This window comes from Oncorhynchus gorbuscha, linkage group LG10, assembly GCF_021184085.1.
Source record: "Oncorhynchus gorbuscha isolate QuinsamMale2020 ecotype Even-year linkage group LG10, OgorEven_v1.0, whole genome shotgun sequence".
In the NCBI taxonomy this organism is placed as follows: Eukaryota; Metazoa; Chordata; class Actinopteri; order Salmoniformes; family Salmonidae; genus Oncorhynchus; species Oncorhynchus gorbuscha.
Window position 1 is genome coordinate 8,587,512 of NC_060182.1, and position 21,134 is coordinate 8,608,645.

At 44.2% G+C, this 21,134-nt stretch overlaps 1 protein-coding gene across 2 annotated transcripts; it reads right to left on the reverse strand.

The window, feature by feature from the left end:
• Positions 1 to 1,084: 1,084 nt before the first annotated feature.
• On the reverse strand, positions 1,085 to 16,599 carry LOC124045502 (kinesin-like protein KIF3B). 2 transcript variants are annotated; one of them, XM_046364836.1, is made up of 9 exons: positions 16,498 to 16,599; positions 13,226 to 14,738; positions 12,582 to 12,683; positions 12,227 to 12,349; positions 11,902 to 12,020; positions 11,456 to 11,572; positions 11,179 to 11,284; positions 10,127 to 10,326; positions 1,085 to 3,045 (listed from the first exon to the last, which is right to left on the reverse strand). In XM_046364836.1, exons 2-9 carry the CDS (start codon positions 14,639 to 14,641, stop codon positions 2,925 to 2,927), a joined length of 2,304 nt encoding a protein of 767 aa, XP_046220792.1. In that variant the 5' UTR covers positions 14,642 to 14,738; positions 16,498 to 16,599; the 3' UTR covers positions 1,085 to 2,924. The 2 variants fall into 2 exon arrangements, with proteins under 2 accessions (XP_046220792.1, XP_046220793.1); XM_046364837.1 differs by lacking the exon at positions 1,085 to 3,045 and adding an exon at positions 5,248 to 5,385.
• Positions 16,600 to 21,134: the final 4,535 nt, after the last annotated feature.

Below are 21,134 nucleotides of genomic sequence, written 5' to 3' on the forward strand. Positions count from 1 at the left end.
GAAGGCCCTTTCCTGTTACATGACAATGCCCCTGTGCACAAAGCCAGGTTCATACAGAAATGGTTTGTCGAGATCGGTGTGGAAGCACTTGACTGGCCAGCACAGAGCCCTGACCTCAACCCCATCGAAAACCTTTGGGTTGAATTGGAATGCTGACTGCGAGGCCAGGCCTAATCGCCCAACATCAGTGCTCCATCTCACTAATGCTTGTGGCTGAACGGAAACAAGTCCTCACAGTAATGTTCCAACATCTAGTGGAAAGCCTTCCCAGAAGATTGGAGGCTGTTATCGCAGCAAGGGGGGGGACCATCTCCATATTAATGACCATGATTTTGGAATGAGATGTTTGACGAGCGGGTGTCCGCATACTTTTGGCCATGTAGTGTCTCATGCCACTGCTGTAAACCTGTGAGAAGACAGGAAGACAGGACAGGAAATGCATGTAGCTACTGTGTGCTGTCAAAACAGCAGAGAGAAGAAACCTGTCATTTTGATGACGTGTGAACATTAAATCTTTTTTGCTTGTCTGGTTATACATTGTGTGGTGGTCATCTGCATATAAATAGAATTTTATAGATATATTATTTAGCTCATACTTGCTACCGATACCCTAGTTACAGACTGGATGTTAACCTCGATTCAACCTTCAGATAAGTTAACTTCGTCAGCCTCCAGTGTCACATCTACAGTATGTCGCATGAAATTGGCATTTTAGTCAAAACTATTCAGATGTCCATTTTAATATAACGCTTTCACATTGATTTCTAATGTTAAGTGATAAATCTTTACTCCCTTGGCAGATTGTTTTGTTCATCTGACTCACTTTTATTTTATTTCAATACGGTGGTAGAATGAGCAATAAAAGGTCTTTCCCAGTTTGCTTGTATACTGTAGAACCATTCCTTAAGTGCTGACAAATGTGTGTTGTACTTTCAGTGTTTTACGGATGTTATTTTGGAATTTGAGCTGTGCTTTTGACTGCAGTTAATAAAAGTCCATTTTATGCAAAAGTTTAATGTTTGGGATGTGATATCATACACTAACTCCACCACACATCAGTTTCACTCATTTAAATTCAAATAGATCCATGTGTAATTAGGTCATCTTTATTTAAACTTTTTTTTTTTTTTTTTACAAAAAGAATTTGACTTCTTGCGTTGCCAGTCACACCGATAGTAGTGCATCTGCATAATTTTAACATTTGGCGAAAACAATATCTGCGTGAATGTCAGAATCTTATACATACAGTTTAGATACAGTGACATGACAACGGGATAAATGTAGGGATTCATTTTAGATGCCAAATTCTATGTCTTGGTGACGTAAGAATTTTCTAAAATCATGCTGAATGAACCTTATGGTCAGAAGTAAAAAAAAAATATATTTAAAAAAAGGGCTAACCATTGTATAAAGATTACCATCTCATGCCAAATGCATACAAGTCTCAACACAGAATCTGAGTGAACATCACATTTTAGGAGAAAACGCATCCTTCCCATATAAAAACATTGCGCAACAGTTGATCCGACCTTAAAACAGACTTAAACACTAAAGCCATTTGAAATGCACATACCGTGTCAGAAAATTAAAGTGCACTTTAAATTATAAAAATCCAAAAATACTCTTTCAAAGAAAACATTTTTTAAAATTGTTATCTAAAAAGAAATAAAGTGAACCTTTTTCAGTATTACATTTTTTACAACTGCAAAAGGTGATATAGGACTTTCTATATCATAGTATACACATATACTGTCACAGGGTAGTATAACCCTGCAGAGGGACTGGGGGCAACGCTCAGATGCAAGGGTATAAACAGTGAATTAAGACTACATATTTATCCAAAACATACAAGGAAAGCAACCTTCATTTTTTCAGACCAAGTCCATTTTGATTGAGACCTCTTGAAAAACTTTCTACCTAAGGTACAACAAATCAGTTGATTCCAAGGAACACTCGGAGCCAGATCGGAGGTCGGTAAAGATGAGGTTGAGGCAACACACAGCTCCCTGCACCTCCTTTAGCCAGCTGCTGTAGGTCCGTAGAGTCTGGAGAATCTAAGGCACCTCAGAACCCTGATAGATGATTTGGCTTGTGTTGACCTCTAGTTCCCCTCTTCCATATCACCATATGTGCTCCAGGAAGAACAGCATGTTGTGATTCCAGCAGCGACCGGCCACATCGCGTGACAGACGTGTTGCAGCGTGCTTCACCCTCCGGCCTGTACAGTTAGTTCACCAAGTAGTACAAACAACACACTCCCCCACTTATTGAGAACAGAGACTTAAAGCTCAACTGTGTACAGACAGACCTGGACAACAGAGACTTAAAGCTCAACTGTGTATAGACAGACCTGGATAACAGCTTGTAAACCTAAAGTAGGGACATTGACAACCACTTCTGGACAGAGACAAACCCCCCCACAGCAAAGCATTTAGATCTGTCCTTTCCGATGCCAGCCCCCATGTCCACGTCTCCTCCCATCACACTGTAGACCTAGGAGGGGCCCAGGAGGACACATGCATAGTAGTGAACTAGAGCTCAAAAAAGAATTGGTCTAGAGGACACCGTCCTTATCTGTTAACATTAAGAACATGTGTGGGCCCCATAAGGAAAGGTAGTATTCAACCGCTTGTCGTCTCTGGAACATCACGCACAGATGGCATAGTATTGTACTGCAGTAACCATGTGGGTTGGAAAGGTAGATACAAATCTCTTTAAAAAATAAAAATGATAAGAGCTATGGTCTCAGGTAAAAGAAAAATATATTTTTAAAAATAATTTTTAAAAAAGTGCTTGAATCAGTCTGGAGTCTCCGTCACTTTCTCTTGCAGACTGCAAAATCAGTCTGCAAGACTCAGTAGAAAAACAAAACAAAAAGCATTCTTCTCAATTTTGGGTCCAAAAACAGGAAATGTGTGGAGTTATCACTTGGGCACTAGCCCGCGGGATTGTGGGTATAAAGGATGTCCTGGGCTGGAGGGGCTGTATGGAGAGTTGGGGGTGCGAGAGGTAGGGGTACCAGTCTTCTTACCCGTCTTAGGTCGGCTGGTTGGAAGAGAAGATAACATTTTTTTGTGTGTATGGTGGTGGTGGGGGGGGGGGGGACATCGATGTGGAAACATCATTGGATGGCTTCTAAATTTGCTTATGATTATTGCTTTATAAACCCTGTGGTATCGAGTAGACCTGTGATACTAAACAGGCAGAAACCTTCCCTACTGAAATAACTAAGGACAAAACCCAGAATGGCACTGGAGGGAAGTGACCATTTTATAGCTCTGACCAATTGTGTTTTTTTTTTGCGCTGATCGTAACTTTTCTTTGTACATAAAGAGAAAAGAGCTTCTGGACATCAGAACAGCGATCACTAACCTCGATTAAGAACAAAGATTTCTACCTCAATGAATCGGAGGTGAAAGACATTGATTATATTTAAACCACATAAAATATGCATCCGGCCCAAATTGAACTCTTTTTCAGAAACATTGAGTCGTTTTCACAGCTTTCTATTTCCATACAAACAGTCAAACTGATGTCGTTTGGACATTTCTATTTGTTTCCATTATTGTCTTTTATCCCCGGTCCCTAAAACGTCTTTGCTCCACAAATGGAGATGACAGAAACTTTATAGATGTCAACTAGATTGAAGCATTCATTCTATAAAATGTATGACATTCTGTTGAGTAATGGTTTATTTAGTCTTCTTGGTCAACATATGATGTCAGAAGAGAAGCTGCGTGGATCTAATGATAGTCAACTTGTCTAACAAATAGCCGACAGAAATGTTGGAAATTACAAGCAGAAACAGATCTAAAAAAAATGTAATTAAATAAAAAAATACATTTTAAAAATCTGGGAAATTAAAAAAAAATATTCGTTCCACAGAGTGCATTTTCTATATATATTTTCTATATTCTATATTTCTATATCTATATTAGGATAGGGTTTGGTGTGGGCCTTTTTCACATGTAGTCAGGCGGTTGCCAATGGGTTATTAGCAATTGTGGGTGGGTGCCGCTAAATAAACAGCTGACCCACGCACCACATTATTTACAGAGAGAGAGTTTCTTAATTTTTTTTGTAGCTGTCCATTTACCACCACTAAGACCACACTCAAAGAGCGGTATAGGGCCATAAGAAAATGCTCACCCAGAGGTGGCGCTCCTAGTGGCCAGTGACTAATGCAGGGAAAATGAAAACCATTGACCTAATTTCTACCAGCATGTCACCTGTGCAACTAGAGGTGGGGGACGGACGCCAGAAGCCATGGATTACCGGCAACATCCGCACTGAGCTAAAGGCTAGAGCTCCCCCTTTCAAAGAGCAGGACACTAATCCGGACGCTTATAAGAAATTATTCTACGCCCTCCAACGAACCATCAAACTGGCAAAACGTAAATATAGGACCAAGATCAAAACCTATTAAACCGGCTCGGACGCTCAGAGGTGGCAGGGCTTGCAAACTATCATGGATTACAAAGGGAAACCCAGCCGCGAGCTGTCCAGTGACGAGAGTCTACCAGACGAGCTAAATACCTTGCATTGAGGCAAACAACACTGTGGCAAGCAACACAGCACCAGCTGTTCCGGACAACTGCGTGATCACGATCTCCGTAGCCGATGTGAGGAAGACCTTTAAACACGTTAAACATTCACAAGGCTGCAGGGCCAGCTGGATTACCAGAACTCAAAATGCACTGACCAGCTGGCAAGTGTCTTCACTGACATTTTCAACATCTCCCTGACTCAGTCTGTAAAACTTACATCTTTCAAGCAGACCACCAAAGTCTCTGTGCCCAAGAACGCCAAGGTAACATGTCTAAATGACTATCGCCGTGTAGCACTCACATTTCTAGCCATGAAAAGCTTTGAAAGGCTGGTCATGGTTCACAGCCTGGACCCACTCCAAATCACATTCCGCCCCAACAGATCCATAGATGATACAATCTCGATTGCACTCCACACTTCCATTTCCCTTCTGGACAAAAAGGAACACGTTGGAATGCTTAGCACTAGCTAAGGACCCTGGGATTAAAACACCTAATTACTAAGGAATTATCATGGTCCACACACATGAACAGTTGTCAGGAGGCTGAAAAGATTTGGCATGGGCCCTCTGCAGCTGGGCCTTCCGAGTGGCGCAGCAGTGCTGGAGGCTTCACTACAGCCCCGGGTTCGATCCCAGGCTGTGTCACAGTCAGCCATCACCAGGAGACCCATGAGACGGCGCACAATTTGCCCAGCATCGTCCGGGTTATGGGAGGGTTTGGCCGGCCGGGATTTTCTTGTATCATCGCACTCTAGCGACTCCTTGTGGCGGGGCTGTGCGCCTGCAAGCTGACTTCGGTCGCCAGCTGTACACTGTTTCCTCTGACATTGGTGCGGCTGAAGAAATCAAAGCTGAAATAAATCAATCATTCTCTCTACTATTATTCTAACATTTCACATTCTTAAAATAAAGTGGTGAGCCTAACTGACCTAAAACAGGACATTTTTACTAGGATTAAATGTCAGGAATTGTGAAAAACTGAGTTTAAATGTAGTTGGCTAAGGTGTATGTAAACTTCCGACTTCAACTGTACATCAGAATGCTGTTCATTAACTATAGCTCAGCCTTCAACAACATAGTACCCTCAAAGCTCATCATTAAGGTCGAGGCCCTGGGTCTGAACCCCACCCTGTGCAACTTGGTCCTGGACTTCCTGACGGGCCGCCCCCAGGTGGTGAAAGTAGGAAACACCACTTTGCTGATCCTCAACACAGGGGCCCCATAAGGGTGCATGCTCCACCCCCTCCTGTACTCCCTGTTCACCCATGACTGCATGGCCACGCCTCCAACTCAATCATCAACTTTGAAGAAAACAGTAGTAGGCCTGATTACCAATAATGACGAGACAGCCTATAGGGAGGAGGTGAGGGCCCTGGCCCTGTGGTGCCAGGAAAATAACCTCTCCTTCAATGTCAACAAAATGAAGGAGCCGATCGTTGACTTCAGAAAAAAGTGGAGGGAGCACGCCCCGATCCACATCAACAGGACTTGGCCCCTAAGACCCTCAGAAACTTTTACAGATGCACACTTGAGAGCATCATGTCAGGCTGTATCAACGCCTGGTACGGCAACTGCTCCGCCCACAACCGTAAGGCTCTCCAGAGGATAGTGAGGTCAGCACAACGCATCACCGGGGTCAAACTACCTGCCCTCCAGGACACCTACACCACCTGATGTCACAGGAAAGCATAAAAGATCATCAAGGACAACAACCTCCCGAGCCGCTGCCGGTTCACCCCCGCTATCATCCAGACGGCGAGGTCAGTACAGGTGAATCAATGCTGGGACAGAGAGCCTGAAAAACAGCTTCTATCTCAAGGCCATCAGACTTAAATAGCCATCACTAGCCGGCTACCACTCAGTTACTCAACCCTGCACCTTAGAGGCTGCTGCCCTATATACATAGACATGGAATCAAAGGCCACTTCCCTAATGGAACACTAGTCACTTTAATAATGTTTACATACTGCTCTAATAATTGTGTTTGTATATACTGTATTTTAGTCAATGCCCTCTGACATTACTCATCCTAATATGTATATATTTCTTTATTCTATTTTACATTTGTGTATTGTTAAGATACTACTGCACTGTTGGAGCTAGGAACACAAGCATTTCACTACACCCACAATAACACTTGCTATGTTATGTTATGTTATGTTATGTTATGTTATGTTATGTTATGTTATGTTATGTTATGTTATGTTATGTTATGTTATGTTATGTTATGTTATGTTATGTTATGTTATGTTATGTTATGTTATGTTATGTTATGTTATGTTATGTTATGTTATGTTATGTTATGTTATGTTATGTTATGTTATGTTATGTTATGTTATGTTATGTTATGTTATGTTATGTTATGTTATGTTATGTTATGTTATGTTATGTTATGTTATGTTATGTTATGTTATGTATGCATGTATCCAATAAAGTTTGATTTGAATAGTTAGTCCGGGTAGTTATTTGGTTATCTGCATTAACCCTTTTTGCACCAAATCTTTTGACTCATCACATACGATGTCGTTACTGTTTATTATCTCTCCTGCTGCCTAGTCACTTTATTCACTACATTAGTAAAAGTATGTAGACACCTGCTCGTCAAACATCTCAGTCCAAAACCATTCATATGAAGTTGCTGCGGGGACTTCCTTCCATTCAGGCACAAGAGCATTACTGTGGTCGGGCGATGATGTTGGGCGATTAAGACTGGCTCGCAGTAAGCGTTCCTATTCATCCCAAAAGGTGTCCGATGGGGTGGAGGTCAGCGCTGTGCAGACCAATCAAGATCGACCATTGATTTCTGTATGGACCTCGCTTTGTGCACAGTCATGCTGAAACAGGAAAGGGCCTTCCCCAAACCGTTGCCACAATGTTGGAAGCACAGAATTAATTTTGAATGCCATTGTAGGCTGTAGCATGAAGATTTCCCTTCACTGGAACTAAGTGGCCCAGCCCAAACCATGAAAAACAGCCCCAGACCATTATTCCTCTTCCACCAAACTTTACAGTTGGAACTATGCATTGGGGCAGGTAGCGTTCTCCTGGCATTAGCCAAACCCACATTTGTCAGTGGGACTGCCATCACTCCAGAGAACGCGTTTCCACTGCTCCAGAGTCCAACGGGTGGTGAGCTTTACACCACTCCAGTCGACGCTTGGCTGCTCGGCCATTGAAAACAATTTCATAAAGCTCCCGATGAACAGTTCTTGTGCAGATGTTGCTTCCAGAGGCAGTTTGGAACTCAGTAGTGAGTGTTGCACTCGGCGGTCCCGTTCTTTGAGCTTGCGTTGCCTACCACTTTGCGGCAGAGCCGTTGTCGTTCCTAGACCTTTCTACTTCACAACACTTAGTTCACGTGGGCAGTCTAGCAGAAATTTGACAAACTGACTTGTTGGAAAGGTGGCATCCTATGACGGTGCCACGTTGAAAGTCACAGATCTTCAGTAAGGCCATTATAATGCCAGTGTTAGTCTGTGGAGATTGCATGGCTATGTGCTCGATTTTATGCACCTGTCAGCAACGGTTGTGGCTGAAATAGCCAAATACACTAATTTGAAGGGGTGTCCACATACTTTTGTGTATATATATATATACCCACAGTGCCTTGCGAAAGTATTCGGCCCCCTTGAGCTTTGCGACCTTTAGCCACATTTCAGGCTTCAAACATAAAGATATAAAACTGTATTTTTTTGTGAAGAATCAACAACAAGTGGGACACAATCATGAAGTGGAACGACATTTATTGGATATTTCAAACTTTAACAAATCAAAAACTGAAAAATTGGGCGTGCAAAATTATTCAGCCCCTTTACTTTCAGTACAGAAAACTCTCTCCAGAAGTTCAGTGAGGATCTCTGAATGATCCAATGTTGACATAAATGACTAATGATGATAAATACAATCCACCTGTGTGTAATCAAGTCTCTGTATAAATGCACCTGCACTGTGATAGTCTCAGAGGTCCGTTAAAAGCGCAGAGAGCATCATGAAGAACAAGGAACACACCAGGCAGGTCCGAGATACTGTTGTGAAGAAGTTTAAAGCCGGATTTGGATACAAAAATATTTCCCAAGCTTTAAACATCCCAAGGAGCACTGTGCAAGCGATAATATTGAAATGGAAGGAGTATCAGACCACTGCAAATCTACCAAGACCTGGTCGTCCCTCTAAACTTTCAGCTCATACAAGGAGAAGACTGATCAGAGATGCAGCCAAGAGGCCCATGATCACTCTGGATGAACTGCAGAGATCTACAGCTGAGGTGGGAGACTCTGTCCATAGGACAACAATCAGTCGTATATTGCACAAATCTGGCCTTTATGGAAGTGTGGCAAGAAGAAAGCCATTTCTTAAAGATATCCATAAAAAGTGTCGTTTAAAGTTTGCCACAAGCCACCTGGGAGACACACCAAACATGTGAAAGAAGGTGCTCTGGTCAGATGAAACCAAAATTGAACTTTTTGGCAACAATGCAAAACGTTATGTTTGGCGTAAAAGCAACACAGCCCATCACCCTGAACACACCATCCCCACTGTCAAACATGGTGGTGGCAGCATCATGGTTTGGGCCTGCTTTTCTTCAGCAGGGACAGGGAAGATGGTTAAAATTGATGGGAAGATGGATGGAGCCAAATACAGGACCATTCTGGAAGAAAACCTGATGGAGTCTGCAAAAGACCCGAGACTGGGACGGAGATTTGTCTTCCAACAAGACAATGATCCAAAACATAAAGCAAAATCTACAATGGAATGGTTCAAAAATAAACATATCCAGGTGTTAGAATGGCCAAGTCAAAGTCCAGACCTGAATCCAATCGAGAATCTGTGGAAAGAATTGAAAACTGCTGTTCACAAATGCTCTCCATCCAACCTCACTGAACTCGAGCTGTTTTGCAAGGAGGAATGGGAAAAAAAATTCAGTCTCTCGATGTGCAAAACTGATAGAGACATACTCCAAGCGACTTACAGCTGTGATTGCAGCAAAAGGTGGCGCTACAAAGTATTAAGGGGGCTGAATAATTTTGCACGCCCAATTTTTCCGTTTTTGATTTGTTAAAAAAGTTTGAAATATCCAATAAATGTCGTTCCACTTCATGATTGTGTCCCACTTGTTGTTGATTCTTCACAAAAAAATACAGTTTAATATCGTTTTGTTGGAAGCCTGAAATGTGGCAAAAGGTCGCAAAGTTCAAGGGGGCCGAATACTTTCGCAAGGCACTGTATGTATGTATGTATGTATGTATGTATGTATGTATGTATGTATGTATGTATGTATGTATGTATGTATGTATGTATGTATGTATGTATGTATGTATGTATGTATGTATGTATGTATGTATGTATGTATGTATGTATACCTCAATTATCTTTTACACCCATTCAGGACTAGTACCCTGTGTATATAGCCAAGTGATCATTACTCATTGTGTATTTATTCCTTGTGTTACTTTTTTCTACTATTTCTCTATTTACATTTTTATTCCCCCCCCTGTAAGCATTTCACTTTTAGTCTACAATTGTTGTTTACAAAGCCTGTGACAAATACAATTTGTACAGAATGGGACAGAGCCTTACCCAGACTTTGGTTTCTTGACTGCCCCAGTGCTGGTGGGTTCGAGGCTGCTGTGGAACCTGGAGGCGTCCACCTGGATCGCATCCTCTTCCCGCAGAGCATCCTCCAACGCTGCTGCTACCGTGGGCGCTATGACTGGCCCCTCGTACTCCTTAGTGGTCCGAGCGGGAAGGTCCATCTCCAGCATCAGGATATTCTCAGACTGGGGAAACAGACAGAGAGGAGGGGGGACTGCTACCACTCAGAGGACAAGGTGTGAGTCAGTCACCAGGGACAGAGGGGAGGGGGACTGCTACCACTCAGAGGACAAGGCGTGAGTCACAGTCACCAGGGACAGAGAGCAGAGAGGACTGCTACCACTCAGAGGACAAGGTGAGTCACAGTCACCAGGGACAGAGGGGAGGGGGACTGCTACCACTCAGAGGACAAGGCGTGAGTCACAGTCACCAGGGACAGAGAGCAGAGAGGACTGCTACCACTCAGAGGACAAGGTGAGTCACAGTCACCAGGGACAGAGAGCAGAGAGGAGGGGGGACTGCTACCACTCAGAGGACAAGGCGTGAGTCACAGTCACCAGGGACAGAGAGCAGAGAGGAGGGGGGACTGCTACCACTCAGAGGACAAGGCGTGAGTCACAGTCACCAGGGACAGAGAGCAGAGAGGAGGGGGGACTGCTACCACTCAGAGGACAAGGCGTGAGTCACAGTCACCAGGGACAGAGAGGAGGGGGGACTGCTACCACTCAGAGGACAAGACGTGAGTCACAGTCCCCAGGAACAGAGGGACAGAGAGGAGGGGGGACTGCTACCACTCAGAGGACAAGGCGTGAGTCACAGTCCCCAGGAACAGAGGGACAGAGAGGAGGAGGGACTGCTACCACTCAGAGGACAAGGCGTGAGTCACAGTCCCCAGGAACAGAGGGACAGAGAGGAGGGGGGGACTGCTACCACTCAGAGGACAAGGTGTGAGTCACAGTCACCAGGGACAGAGGGACGGGAGGGAGAGGAGAAGACAGAGGGGCGGGAGAAGACAGAGGGAATAAAGAAGATCATACCTTGTATCTGACGTCAGCCATCATCACCATGGACGTGCGGGCGTGCTGACTCAGGGGTCTTCTGTAGCCCACCGCTGACACTGGCCTGGTCATCATCTGCTGGTCACTGAGAGTTATCAAAAAGACAACCATACAATTTGTATGTGTTCATTCCTACACGAGGGATTTGCCAACCATTTGGGCCAAACCCTGTGCATGTATGCATTACTGCAGCGTGTTTTGTACACATATTTGACCATGTGTATGTCAAACTACTACATAATTCATGTGCACATACTCCTCTATGCGTGTGATGGGACGCATCTTCCAGTGGTCGTCCTCCTCGTCGAACAACGCCCTGTTCACAATCTTATTCTTCTCCTCCATGGGGATGAAATTCTCAATGATGAGATGCCTGGCAGACAGAATAACAAGGTCAGGGGGACCTCATAACAGCCTGAGGATGCTATTATTGATAATAGGAGGAAGCCTAGGCAGTCGTGGGGTGAGGGGGAACCAACCACAGTACAAAACCTAATCTAGAACAACTCTCCTTGTTACTTCCTGATATTCAAGGAAAAATCCAGGTCAAAGCTAATCACTCATGTTTATTCCAGGAATGTACTCATTGTCAGAGGGGAACAACTAAAATAGACTACATTGATTTTTTAATTTTTTTATTCTTTTTATAGTGTGTGTGAAATGAGAAACGTGTGCTGGTTGGTGGCCTGACAGGGTCCATACTTGAGTTTGAGATCCCTGGTCAACTCGTTCTGGGTCTGTTCCAGCTCCTGCCTCTCCTTGATGTGCAACTCCTGGACCTCATAGATCTCTGTTTTCACTGCCTGCAGCTTCGCAAACAGCTGGAGAAAAATCAGAGGGATAATGAGACCGAGCACAACAGGAGACGAAAACACCATTCGTTTCAGTGTAAACAAACAAACGTGCCAAGGAAAACTGAACACATTGTCCATGCCACAATTTCATTTGAACTCTAGTGAACTGACAACATAAAAGGACAGTTTTCTATGGAATCAAATGTACTATTTTGCTACAGTTCCTGATCGACCTTTTTCAGCTTCTTGGTCTTGATGTCTACTTCCTGTTGTAGAGAGCTGTACGTCTCCTTCAACTCCAGGGTCTCCTCGTCACGATTCTCCACCTGCTGTTTCATCTCCCTCTCTCTGCGTTTCTACACACACACACACACACACACACACACACACACACACACACACACACACACACACACACACACACACACACACACACAGTAAGGGCAAGGATGTGTAATCCCACAAAGAACACTACTCACATAAATCATTTAACTCTTACGATCAGATGGCAAATTAATACTATTAAGATCGTCTATTGAGTGTTCAATTGTCTCCATCAATAAAAGTCCATCCATACACACATATCACCTGTTCAGCAATTTCCTGTCTCTTCTGTTCCAGGATCCTTTGTTGTTCGTTGGTGTGGTCCACAATGTTCTTCCCTCCCATCAGAAGCTTACTCTCCATTGCCTGGGTGAGGACACAATCATGAGGTGGGAAACACACAAAATAACAGTGAAAAGTTTGGACACACCTACTCTTTCAAGGGTTTTTGTTATTTTAACCATTTTCTACATCATAGAATAATAGTGAAGACAAACTATGAATTAACACATGGTTTCAAGTAGTAAACAAAACAAACAAAAAAGTGTTACACATTCTTCAAAGTAGCCACCCTTTGCCTTGAAAATCAGCCAACAAGTGCTCAGCATATGTGGGGGGAAAGCATTCCAGGTGAAGCTGGTTGAGAGAACGCCAAGAGTGTGCAAAGCTGTAATAAAGGCAAAGGGTGGCTACTTTGAATATCATTTTTATTTAATTTGTTTAACACTTTGTTGGTTACTACATGATTCCATAGTTGTGAGGTCTCCACTATTATTCTACAACGTAGAAAATAGTACAAATAAAGAAAAACCCTTGAATGAGTAGATGTGTCCAAACGTTTGCCGGGTACTGTATAGAATAAAAAAGAGAATGTTGGGGTGAAAAGGACCAGAATGTAGTCTCCTCACCTTCACTTTGGCAGTAAGCATCTCGCCTGCTTCCTGCTCCTTTTTCAGGGCGTCCATCTTCCTCTCCTTCTCCTTTAGCAGCCTCTGTTTCTCCTCCGCCACCAGACTGTGATCCTCCATGATGGCCTTCCTCTCCCTCTCCAACTTCTCCTGCTGTACACGCCAATAATCTGCACCCACTTTATCAGATGGTTCTACACCATCATCATCATCATCCTCCTCCTCCGTCTCTCCATCCTCTATGTCCTCTTGTAGTTCATCGCCAGCTTCTCCAAACCCCCTTCTCTTCTTCTTTTTCCCTGAGCGTTTCCCCAACTGTTCTTTGAGTCGAGCAATCTCTTCCTGGAACTCTCGGAGCAGAGCATCTTTAGGGTCCTCGTTGACGCGGGGCTTGTTCTTAATGTTCTTGGCCCGGTTTGAGTAGCGTAACGTGGTCAGTGTCTCCTCCACGTTGTAAGATGCTGGTCCGATGTTAGCCACCATGACTGTGCGGGCATTGCCCCCCAGGGAGTCCTGTAGCAGACGGGTGAGCTTGGAGTCGCGGTAGGGGATGTGGGTGCTCCTGCCATCCACCAGGGCAGAGATGACATTCCCCAAGGCTGACAGGGACAGGTTAATCTTGGTGGCTTCCTTCAGGCGCTCTCCTTGGGCTCCTGTCTTGGTCTGCCTCTCACTGCCAGCCAGATCCACCAGGTTCAGTTTGCCCACTCGAATGTGGTTCTCTCCGTCGACGCCCAGCTCGCTGCACTCGATGGTAATGACGAAAATGGCATGTGACCGGGAACTGTGCTCATTCATATTGGTGGAGCCCACTGAGCGGTTCTGGTTCCCCACGTTCATGACATGCTCTATTTCTCGTACACTCTTAGTGACGAAGGAGGAGAGGTCCTTGACATATACACCTGTGTCTGGCCTCTCTTTCAGCTCCAGCCGGCCGGACTGGTCCTTGGACAGCAGGTCCCTGATCTCCTCCTGGTAGATCTCCAGGTACGAGGCCCTCACCAGGTACTGCTGGTTCTGGGAGCGGGAGATGTGTGTGAAGACGTGCTCAAAGGAATTGGGGATTACACCCCTTCTCTCTGGGTCATTGCGCACCCCCTCCATAGTGTAAGTCTTTCCTGTACCCGTCTGGCCGTACGCAAATATGGTCCCATTGAAACCAAGTAAGACAGAGTCCACCAGGGGCCTGAAGGTTTCATCATAGAGATCCACCTGTTTGGAGTTCCAGTCGTACACAGAGTCAAATGTAAAGACCTTGGGGTGTTCGTGGGCTGCAGCCCCCCGGGGGTTTCGTACAGCCACCTGGCCCAGCTTCACATCCACCTGCACCACCCTCTCAAAGTTAGCTGCTCGCTCCTTCTCATTCATGGGTCGACAGCGAACCACCACCTTCACCGACTCTCTGGTCTTAGACATTGTGACTGGTCCCCAGACAAACTGGCCTTGAGTTTCTTTCCGTCAAGTATTGTACAGAGTCAAGAGTTCACAATATCAGAGATGCCAACATCAGAATCTGTAAGAAAATATATATTTTTGAACACATGATTATTTTCAAATAGCTATTGCCAACACGATTAGTTCATGTTTTCTTTTGTGATTATGAAGAACTTTCTGCACTGTGCATCAAACTTGCTTCCTGGCTACAACGTTTTCAGACAGATAGCTAGCAGCTACAAAACATGGCTAAGAGTACGTGGACACCTGCTTGTCGAACTTCCCATTCCAAAATCATAGTAATTAATAGGGAGTTGGCCTCCACTCTTCTGGGAAGGCTTTCCCCAGATGTTGGAACATTGCCACGAGGATGTGCTTCCATTCAGCCACAAAACCATTTGTGAGGTCAGGTACTGATTGGTTGGGGGATTAGGCCTGGCTTGCAGTCAGCGTTCCAATTAATTCCAAAGGTGTTCGGTGGGGTTGAGGTCAGGTCTCTGCAGGCCAGTCAAGTTCTTCCACACCGATCTCGACAAACAAGGACCTTGCATTGTCTACAGAGGTATTGTTCTTGTGCAGATTTAGCTTCCAGAGGCATTTTAGAACTTGGTAGTGAGTGTTGCAACTGAGGACAGAATTGTTTTGCTTGTGTGAGCTTGTGTGGCCTACCACTTTGAGGCTGAGCCGTTGTTGCTCCTAAACATTTCCACTTCACAATAATAACACTGACAGTTGACAGAAATTTGACAGTGACTTGTTGGATAGGCATCCTATGAAGGTGACACATTGAAAGTCACTGAGCTCTTCAGTAAAGCCAGTCTACTGCCAACAATTGTCTGCTCGATTTTATACACTAGCCAGCAAAGTCAGTTAAGAAAAAGGTCATAATTTACAATGACGGCCTACCCCGGCTAAACCATAACGACACTGGGCAAATTGTGCACTGCCCTATGGGACTCCCAATCACAGCCGGTTGTGATACAGCCTGGAATCAAACCAGGGACGCCTCTAGCACTGAGATGCAGTGCCTTAGACCGCTGCGCCCCTCGGGAGCTGAAATATCCGAATCCACTTATTTGAAAGGGTGTCCACATACTTTTGTCAATGTAGTGTAGTTAGCAAGCTGACAAAACAACACAGCTTGGCCGGCGACGTTTAGTTAACTACCAGCTTGACCTTTCAGTGACACTGTTAGCTAGCTGGTTAATAAAACTAACTAGGCAAGAACACAACATAATTAGGTGAGCTAAACTAGCTACTGTAGTTGAGTAATTTCGCTAGCAAAACTTTTTTTTTTTAAAGCGTTAGTTATTGGCACACACAGTCACGTTAGCTTGGCAAGCTAACTTGATAGTTATCGGTCAGTGCTCCCTAGTGAAAGCGTCGGAATATAATCAACTCTTCCTATGCTAGCTAGCTAACGTTAGTTGATTGACGGTAACAAGCTAGCTAGCCAGTTCATCGCTGTGCACAGGCTAAAATAACAAAAATAGTCAATGCTTTACGGTTATGCTAATTATGGCAATTGTAGCAACAATAAGATATCTAGCTAACAAAATTGGAGAACATGTTCACATCATCCGGAAACAAATGAGAAAATGTGATTTTTGCTAGCCAACTCGTTTACAAAAGAATCGGGACAGCACCCCTAACAACCCTCGATCGGACGGCCTAGCAACGGAAAACGAACACATCCTTTCTCAGGAAAGGACAGTTTGATGATGGGAGGCATCTCCATGTACGAGAACAAGCACACAATTAAGGTGAAACTCAGTGACATTGTTCACTAGCTATAATGCAAAATTCACGACAACATTAAACATTGTCCGCTTAGTTACCAGTCAATCCAGTGCTTCCACCCAGTCAGCCATTAGAGCAGCGGTTCCTTTGCATCCCAGAAAACTGTCCCGGATGGAGAGGTGCGGGTTATGGCTTTTAACATCGCAGCCAATCGGAGTCTTTGTCTTGTTATGTAAAAGCTAAAGACCTCTCCTCATAATAAATTGGAACAAATGTATTTTTACAAAATCGTGTCAATATAACTTGGGATATATATATATATATATATATATATTTTTTTTTAAATGCATAGAGAAATTGAACATCTAAAAAGTGAGAACGTGCATTAATTAGTTTAGGCTGCAGACATGTATCACCCGTGAAGCCTGAATGTTTTCCATGTATCTGCACTGTGCACACGCAGGAAGCTCAGTCATCACCACATTTCAGAGTTACTTGCATAAATGCCATGTTCCCAGTTATTTTCATCAAAGAGCAATAATACAACTAGTTAGTAGGTACAAAACTTCAAAACATCAGAAACAGACACCGTAATCATGTTGTACACAAGTATAGTAAACCTTTACTTTTGGCCTTATTAGAGCACATTACAAAAATGTATGAGGAAGACGGTCAACCTCCCACTATAACTAGTATCTGCAGGATCCGTTACTGCACTCCTGAGAGGTTTATTTTACACCCTCATCCACCAGGTCCAATTTACACAGTATTAAAGAAGAAAAGTAAGACAGGGACATTACACTGGGAGTCTTCTCCACCCAGGGTTCAACAGGGTGAGCTGTTGGGGGTGGCAGGTAACCTAGTGGTTAGAGCGAGTGACCCGAAAGGTTGCGAGATTGAATCCCATTGAATCCCAGGTTGTTCTGAACCACCCACTGTTCCTAGGCTGTCATTATGAATTTGTTCTCCCAAAATAATAGAAACGCTTGAGTAAATGAGGGATACAAAGTATATTGAAAGCAGGTGCGGTGCCTGAGTAATTAACATATATAAATCATATATAAAAATGCTGGGTAGGCCATTGTTTTGGCTACGCCCCCATAGGATGACAATGGAGCATGAGTGGTTTGATGAAAATGTAAACCATATGCCAGGGCCATCCATCTCAGTCACCAGATCTCGACCCAATTGAACACTTATGGTCGATTCTGGATCGGTGCCTGAGACAGCGTTTTCCACCACCATCAACAAAACACCAAATTATGGGACAATGGTGTCACATACCTTCAATAAGGTTCCAGACACTTGTAGAATCTACGCCAAGGTGCATCGAAGCAGCTCTGACTCATGGCGTATTAAGATGTTGTTGGTGTTTCCTGTATTTTGGCAGTTACTTGTTTATAGCTGTGGCTATAAATAAAATAACATTTTATTGGTCACATACACATGGTTAGCAGATGTTAATGCGAGTGTGGCAAAATGCTTGTGCTTCTAGTTCCGACCATGCAGTAATAATAATCTAACAATTTCACAACAACTACTTTATACACGCAAGTGTAAATGAATGAATAAAACATGGTCCTGTGTAGCTCAGTTGGTAGAGCATGGCGCTTGTAACGCCAGGGTAGTGGGTTCGATCCCCGGGACCACCCATACGTAGAATGTATGCACACATGACTGTAAGTCGCTTTGGATAAAAGCGTCTGCTAAATGGCATATATTATTATATTATTATATTATGTACATATAAATATATGGGTGAGCGATGGCTGAATGGCATTGACAATAGATGGTATAGAGTACAGTATGAAATGAGTAATGTATGGTATGTAAACATTATATAGTGGCATTGTTTAAAGTGACTAGTGATACATTTATTACATCCCATTTTTAATTGTTAAAGTGGCTAGAGATTTGAGTCAGTATGTTGGCAGCAGTCACTCAATGTTAGTGGTGGCTATTTAACAGTCTGATGGCCTTGAGAGAGCCTGAAAAACAGCTTCTCTCTGTCCCAGCTTTGATGCACCTGTACTGACCTCGCCTTCTGGATGATAGCGGGGTGAACAGGCAGTGGCTCGGGCGGTTGTTGTCCTTGATGATCTTTATGGCCTTCCTGTGACATTGGGTGCTGTAGGTGTCCTGGAGGGCAGGTAGTTTGCCCCCGGTGATGCGTTGTGCAGCATAGAAGTTGATGATGCATCATAGAAGTTGATGATCTGGTGATGTGTAGGCTATGGTTGTATTTATTTAACTAGGAAAATCAGTTAAGAACAAATTCTTATTTACAATGACGTCCTACCCGGGCAAACCCCAGGCGACGCTGGGCCAATTGGGCGCCGCCCTATGGGACTCCCAATCATTGCCGGATGTAATGCAGCCTGGATTGTTGATGCTATGAAGAGTATGATAATGTCATGTATACAGCGTGTGTAATAATGCTACTGCTTGTTTAATAGCAGTAGTGTTGTGGAGGGTAAACACAAATTCATTATTTTGCGTAAGGGTTTAGCGGAAACAAAATGGGAGCTTTACTTTATTCACCGCGAACAGTGATCAGAGTTGACTAAAAACATTTTTATCACCACATCACTGTAATAGTGAGTATGGATCACATTCCTACACTGCAATGTCCTTCCTCCTCACCCAAGATTAAAAAGCCATTCTAAAAGCAATTTGTCATAGACTCTCCAGGAAGAGCAAATCTTCACAGCTCGTCTTGCTTGTTAAATTTTCCAGCTTAATCCATTCCCGAAGAAAGACGACGGCCGGGCATGGACATCACGGTCTCGTTTGACAAAAGCAGGAAGAGGACACACAATTCCCAACGAAGTGGTCAGACTGGCTTATGATGTACAAGTCCATCTGGGCCACGTCTGGCTTGAAGCTCACCACCTTCACCTGGGCATGGACAGAAACAATGATACACTGAATATAGCAGTATGCAAACAAAGCATGTTAACCAACATCGCAACACCTGTAAAAAAAAATGGATGTACTGGGTATTTGTATTTATTTTTACTGACAAAGAACATCATCTAATTGATCACTCCAAGCTCACCTTATTGGAAGAACTTTTGGATCTCAGCGAGGTGGGTTTTCTTGACCCAGAGCTTGAGGGCCCGGCGGATCTCAGCTAGATCCGGGAAGCACATGGTCATGGTGAGGGGGTTATAACACATGGTCATGCTTTACCGACTGAGCCACAACGGCCAAGTGTGTGTATTTGTGTGTTCCCAGCTCATCGACTGAGCCACACGGGCTGTGTGTGTTCCCAGCTCATCGACTGATCCACACGGACCTAGTGTGTGTATTTGTGTGTTCCCAGCTCATCGACTGAGTGTGTGTATTTGTGTTCCCAGCTCATCGATTGATCCACACGGACCTAGTGTGTGTATTTGTGTGTTCCCAGCTCATCGACTGAGCCACACGGGCTGTGTGTGTATTTGTGTGTTCCCAGCTCATCGACTGATCCACACGGACCTAGTGTGTGTATTTGTGTGTTCCCAGCTCATCGACTGAGTGTGTGTATTTGTGTGTTCCCAGCTCATCGACTGAGTGTGTGTATTTGTGTGTTCCCAGCTCATCGACTGAGTGTGTGTATTTGTGTGTTCCCAGCTCATCGACTGAGTGTGTGTATTTGTGTGTTCCCAGCTCATCGACTGAGTGTGTGTATTTGTGTGTTCCCAGCTCATCGACTGAGTGTGTGTATTTGTGTGTTCCCAGCTCATCGACTGAGTGTGTGTATTTGTGTGTATTCCCAGCTGAGTGTGTGTAGCTTTGTGTGTATTCCCAGCTCATCGACTGAGTGTGTGTATTTGTGTGTTCCCAGCTCATCGACTGAGTGTGTGTATTTGTGTGTATTCCCAGCTCATCGACTGAGTGTGTGTATTTGTGTGTATTCCCAGCTCATCGACTGAGTGTGTGTATTTGTGTGTTCCCAGCTCATCGACTGAGCCACACGGGCAGTGTGTGTATTTGTGTTCCCAGCTCATCGACTGTGTGTGTATTTGTGTATTCCCAGCTCATCGACTGAGTGTGTGTATTTGTGTGTATTCCCAGCTCATCCAACCAGAACCAATCTTCAGCTGTACGTCCACACATGGCCTGGGCAGCCGAGCAGCGATCTGGTTCCTGTTCCTCCCTCCTACACTACATACTGCCTCAGACCCATATACTCCTGTATCACAGGGAACTGAGCTGGGGCACCAGGACCGTGCACCAGGACATCTCTCTGTATTCTGTGTGTTTCAAGGCCTGCATGCTTTTACAGCTGTTGCTCATTTACAGAAGAACATTTCTCCCTGCGTGTGAACGGCGATCTGATGTCTCCTCAGCCGGACCATGGTGATGAATCCTTTCTGCCAGCATCCCAGAGTCGCCTCTTCACTGTTGACGTTGAGACTGGTGTTTTGCGGGTGCTATTTAATGAAGCTGCCAGTTGAGGACTTGAGATGTCTGTTTCTCAAACTAGACACTAATGTATTTGTCCTCTTGCTCAGTTGTGCACCGGGGCCTCCCACTCCTTTTTCTATTCTGGTTAGTGCCAGTTTGCGCTGTTCTGTGAAGGGAGTCGTACACAGCCTTCATTTCCCAGAACAAGAATAGACTAACAGGTTTCAGAAGGCATTTGTTTCTGGTAATTTTGAGACTATAATAGAACCCACAAATGCTGACGCTCCAGATACTGAACTAGTCTAAAGGCCAGTTTTATTGCTTCTTTAAATCAGAACAGTTT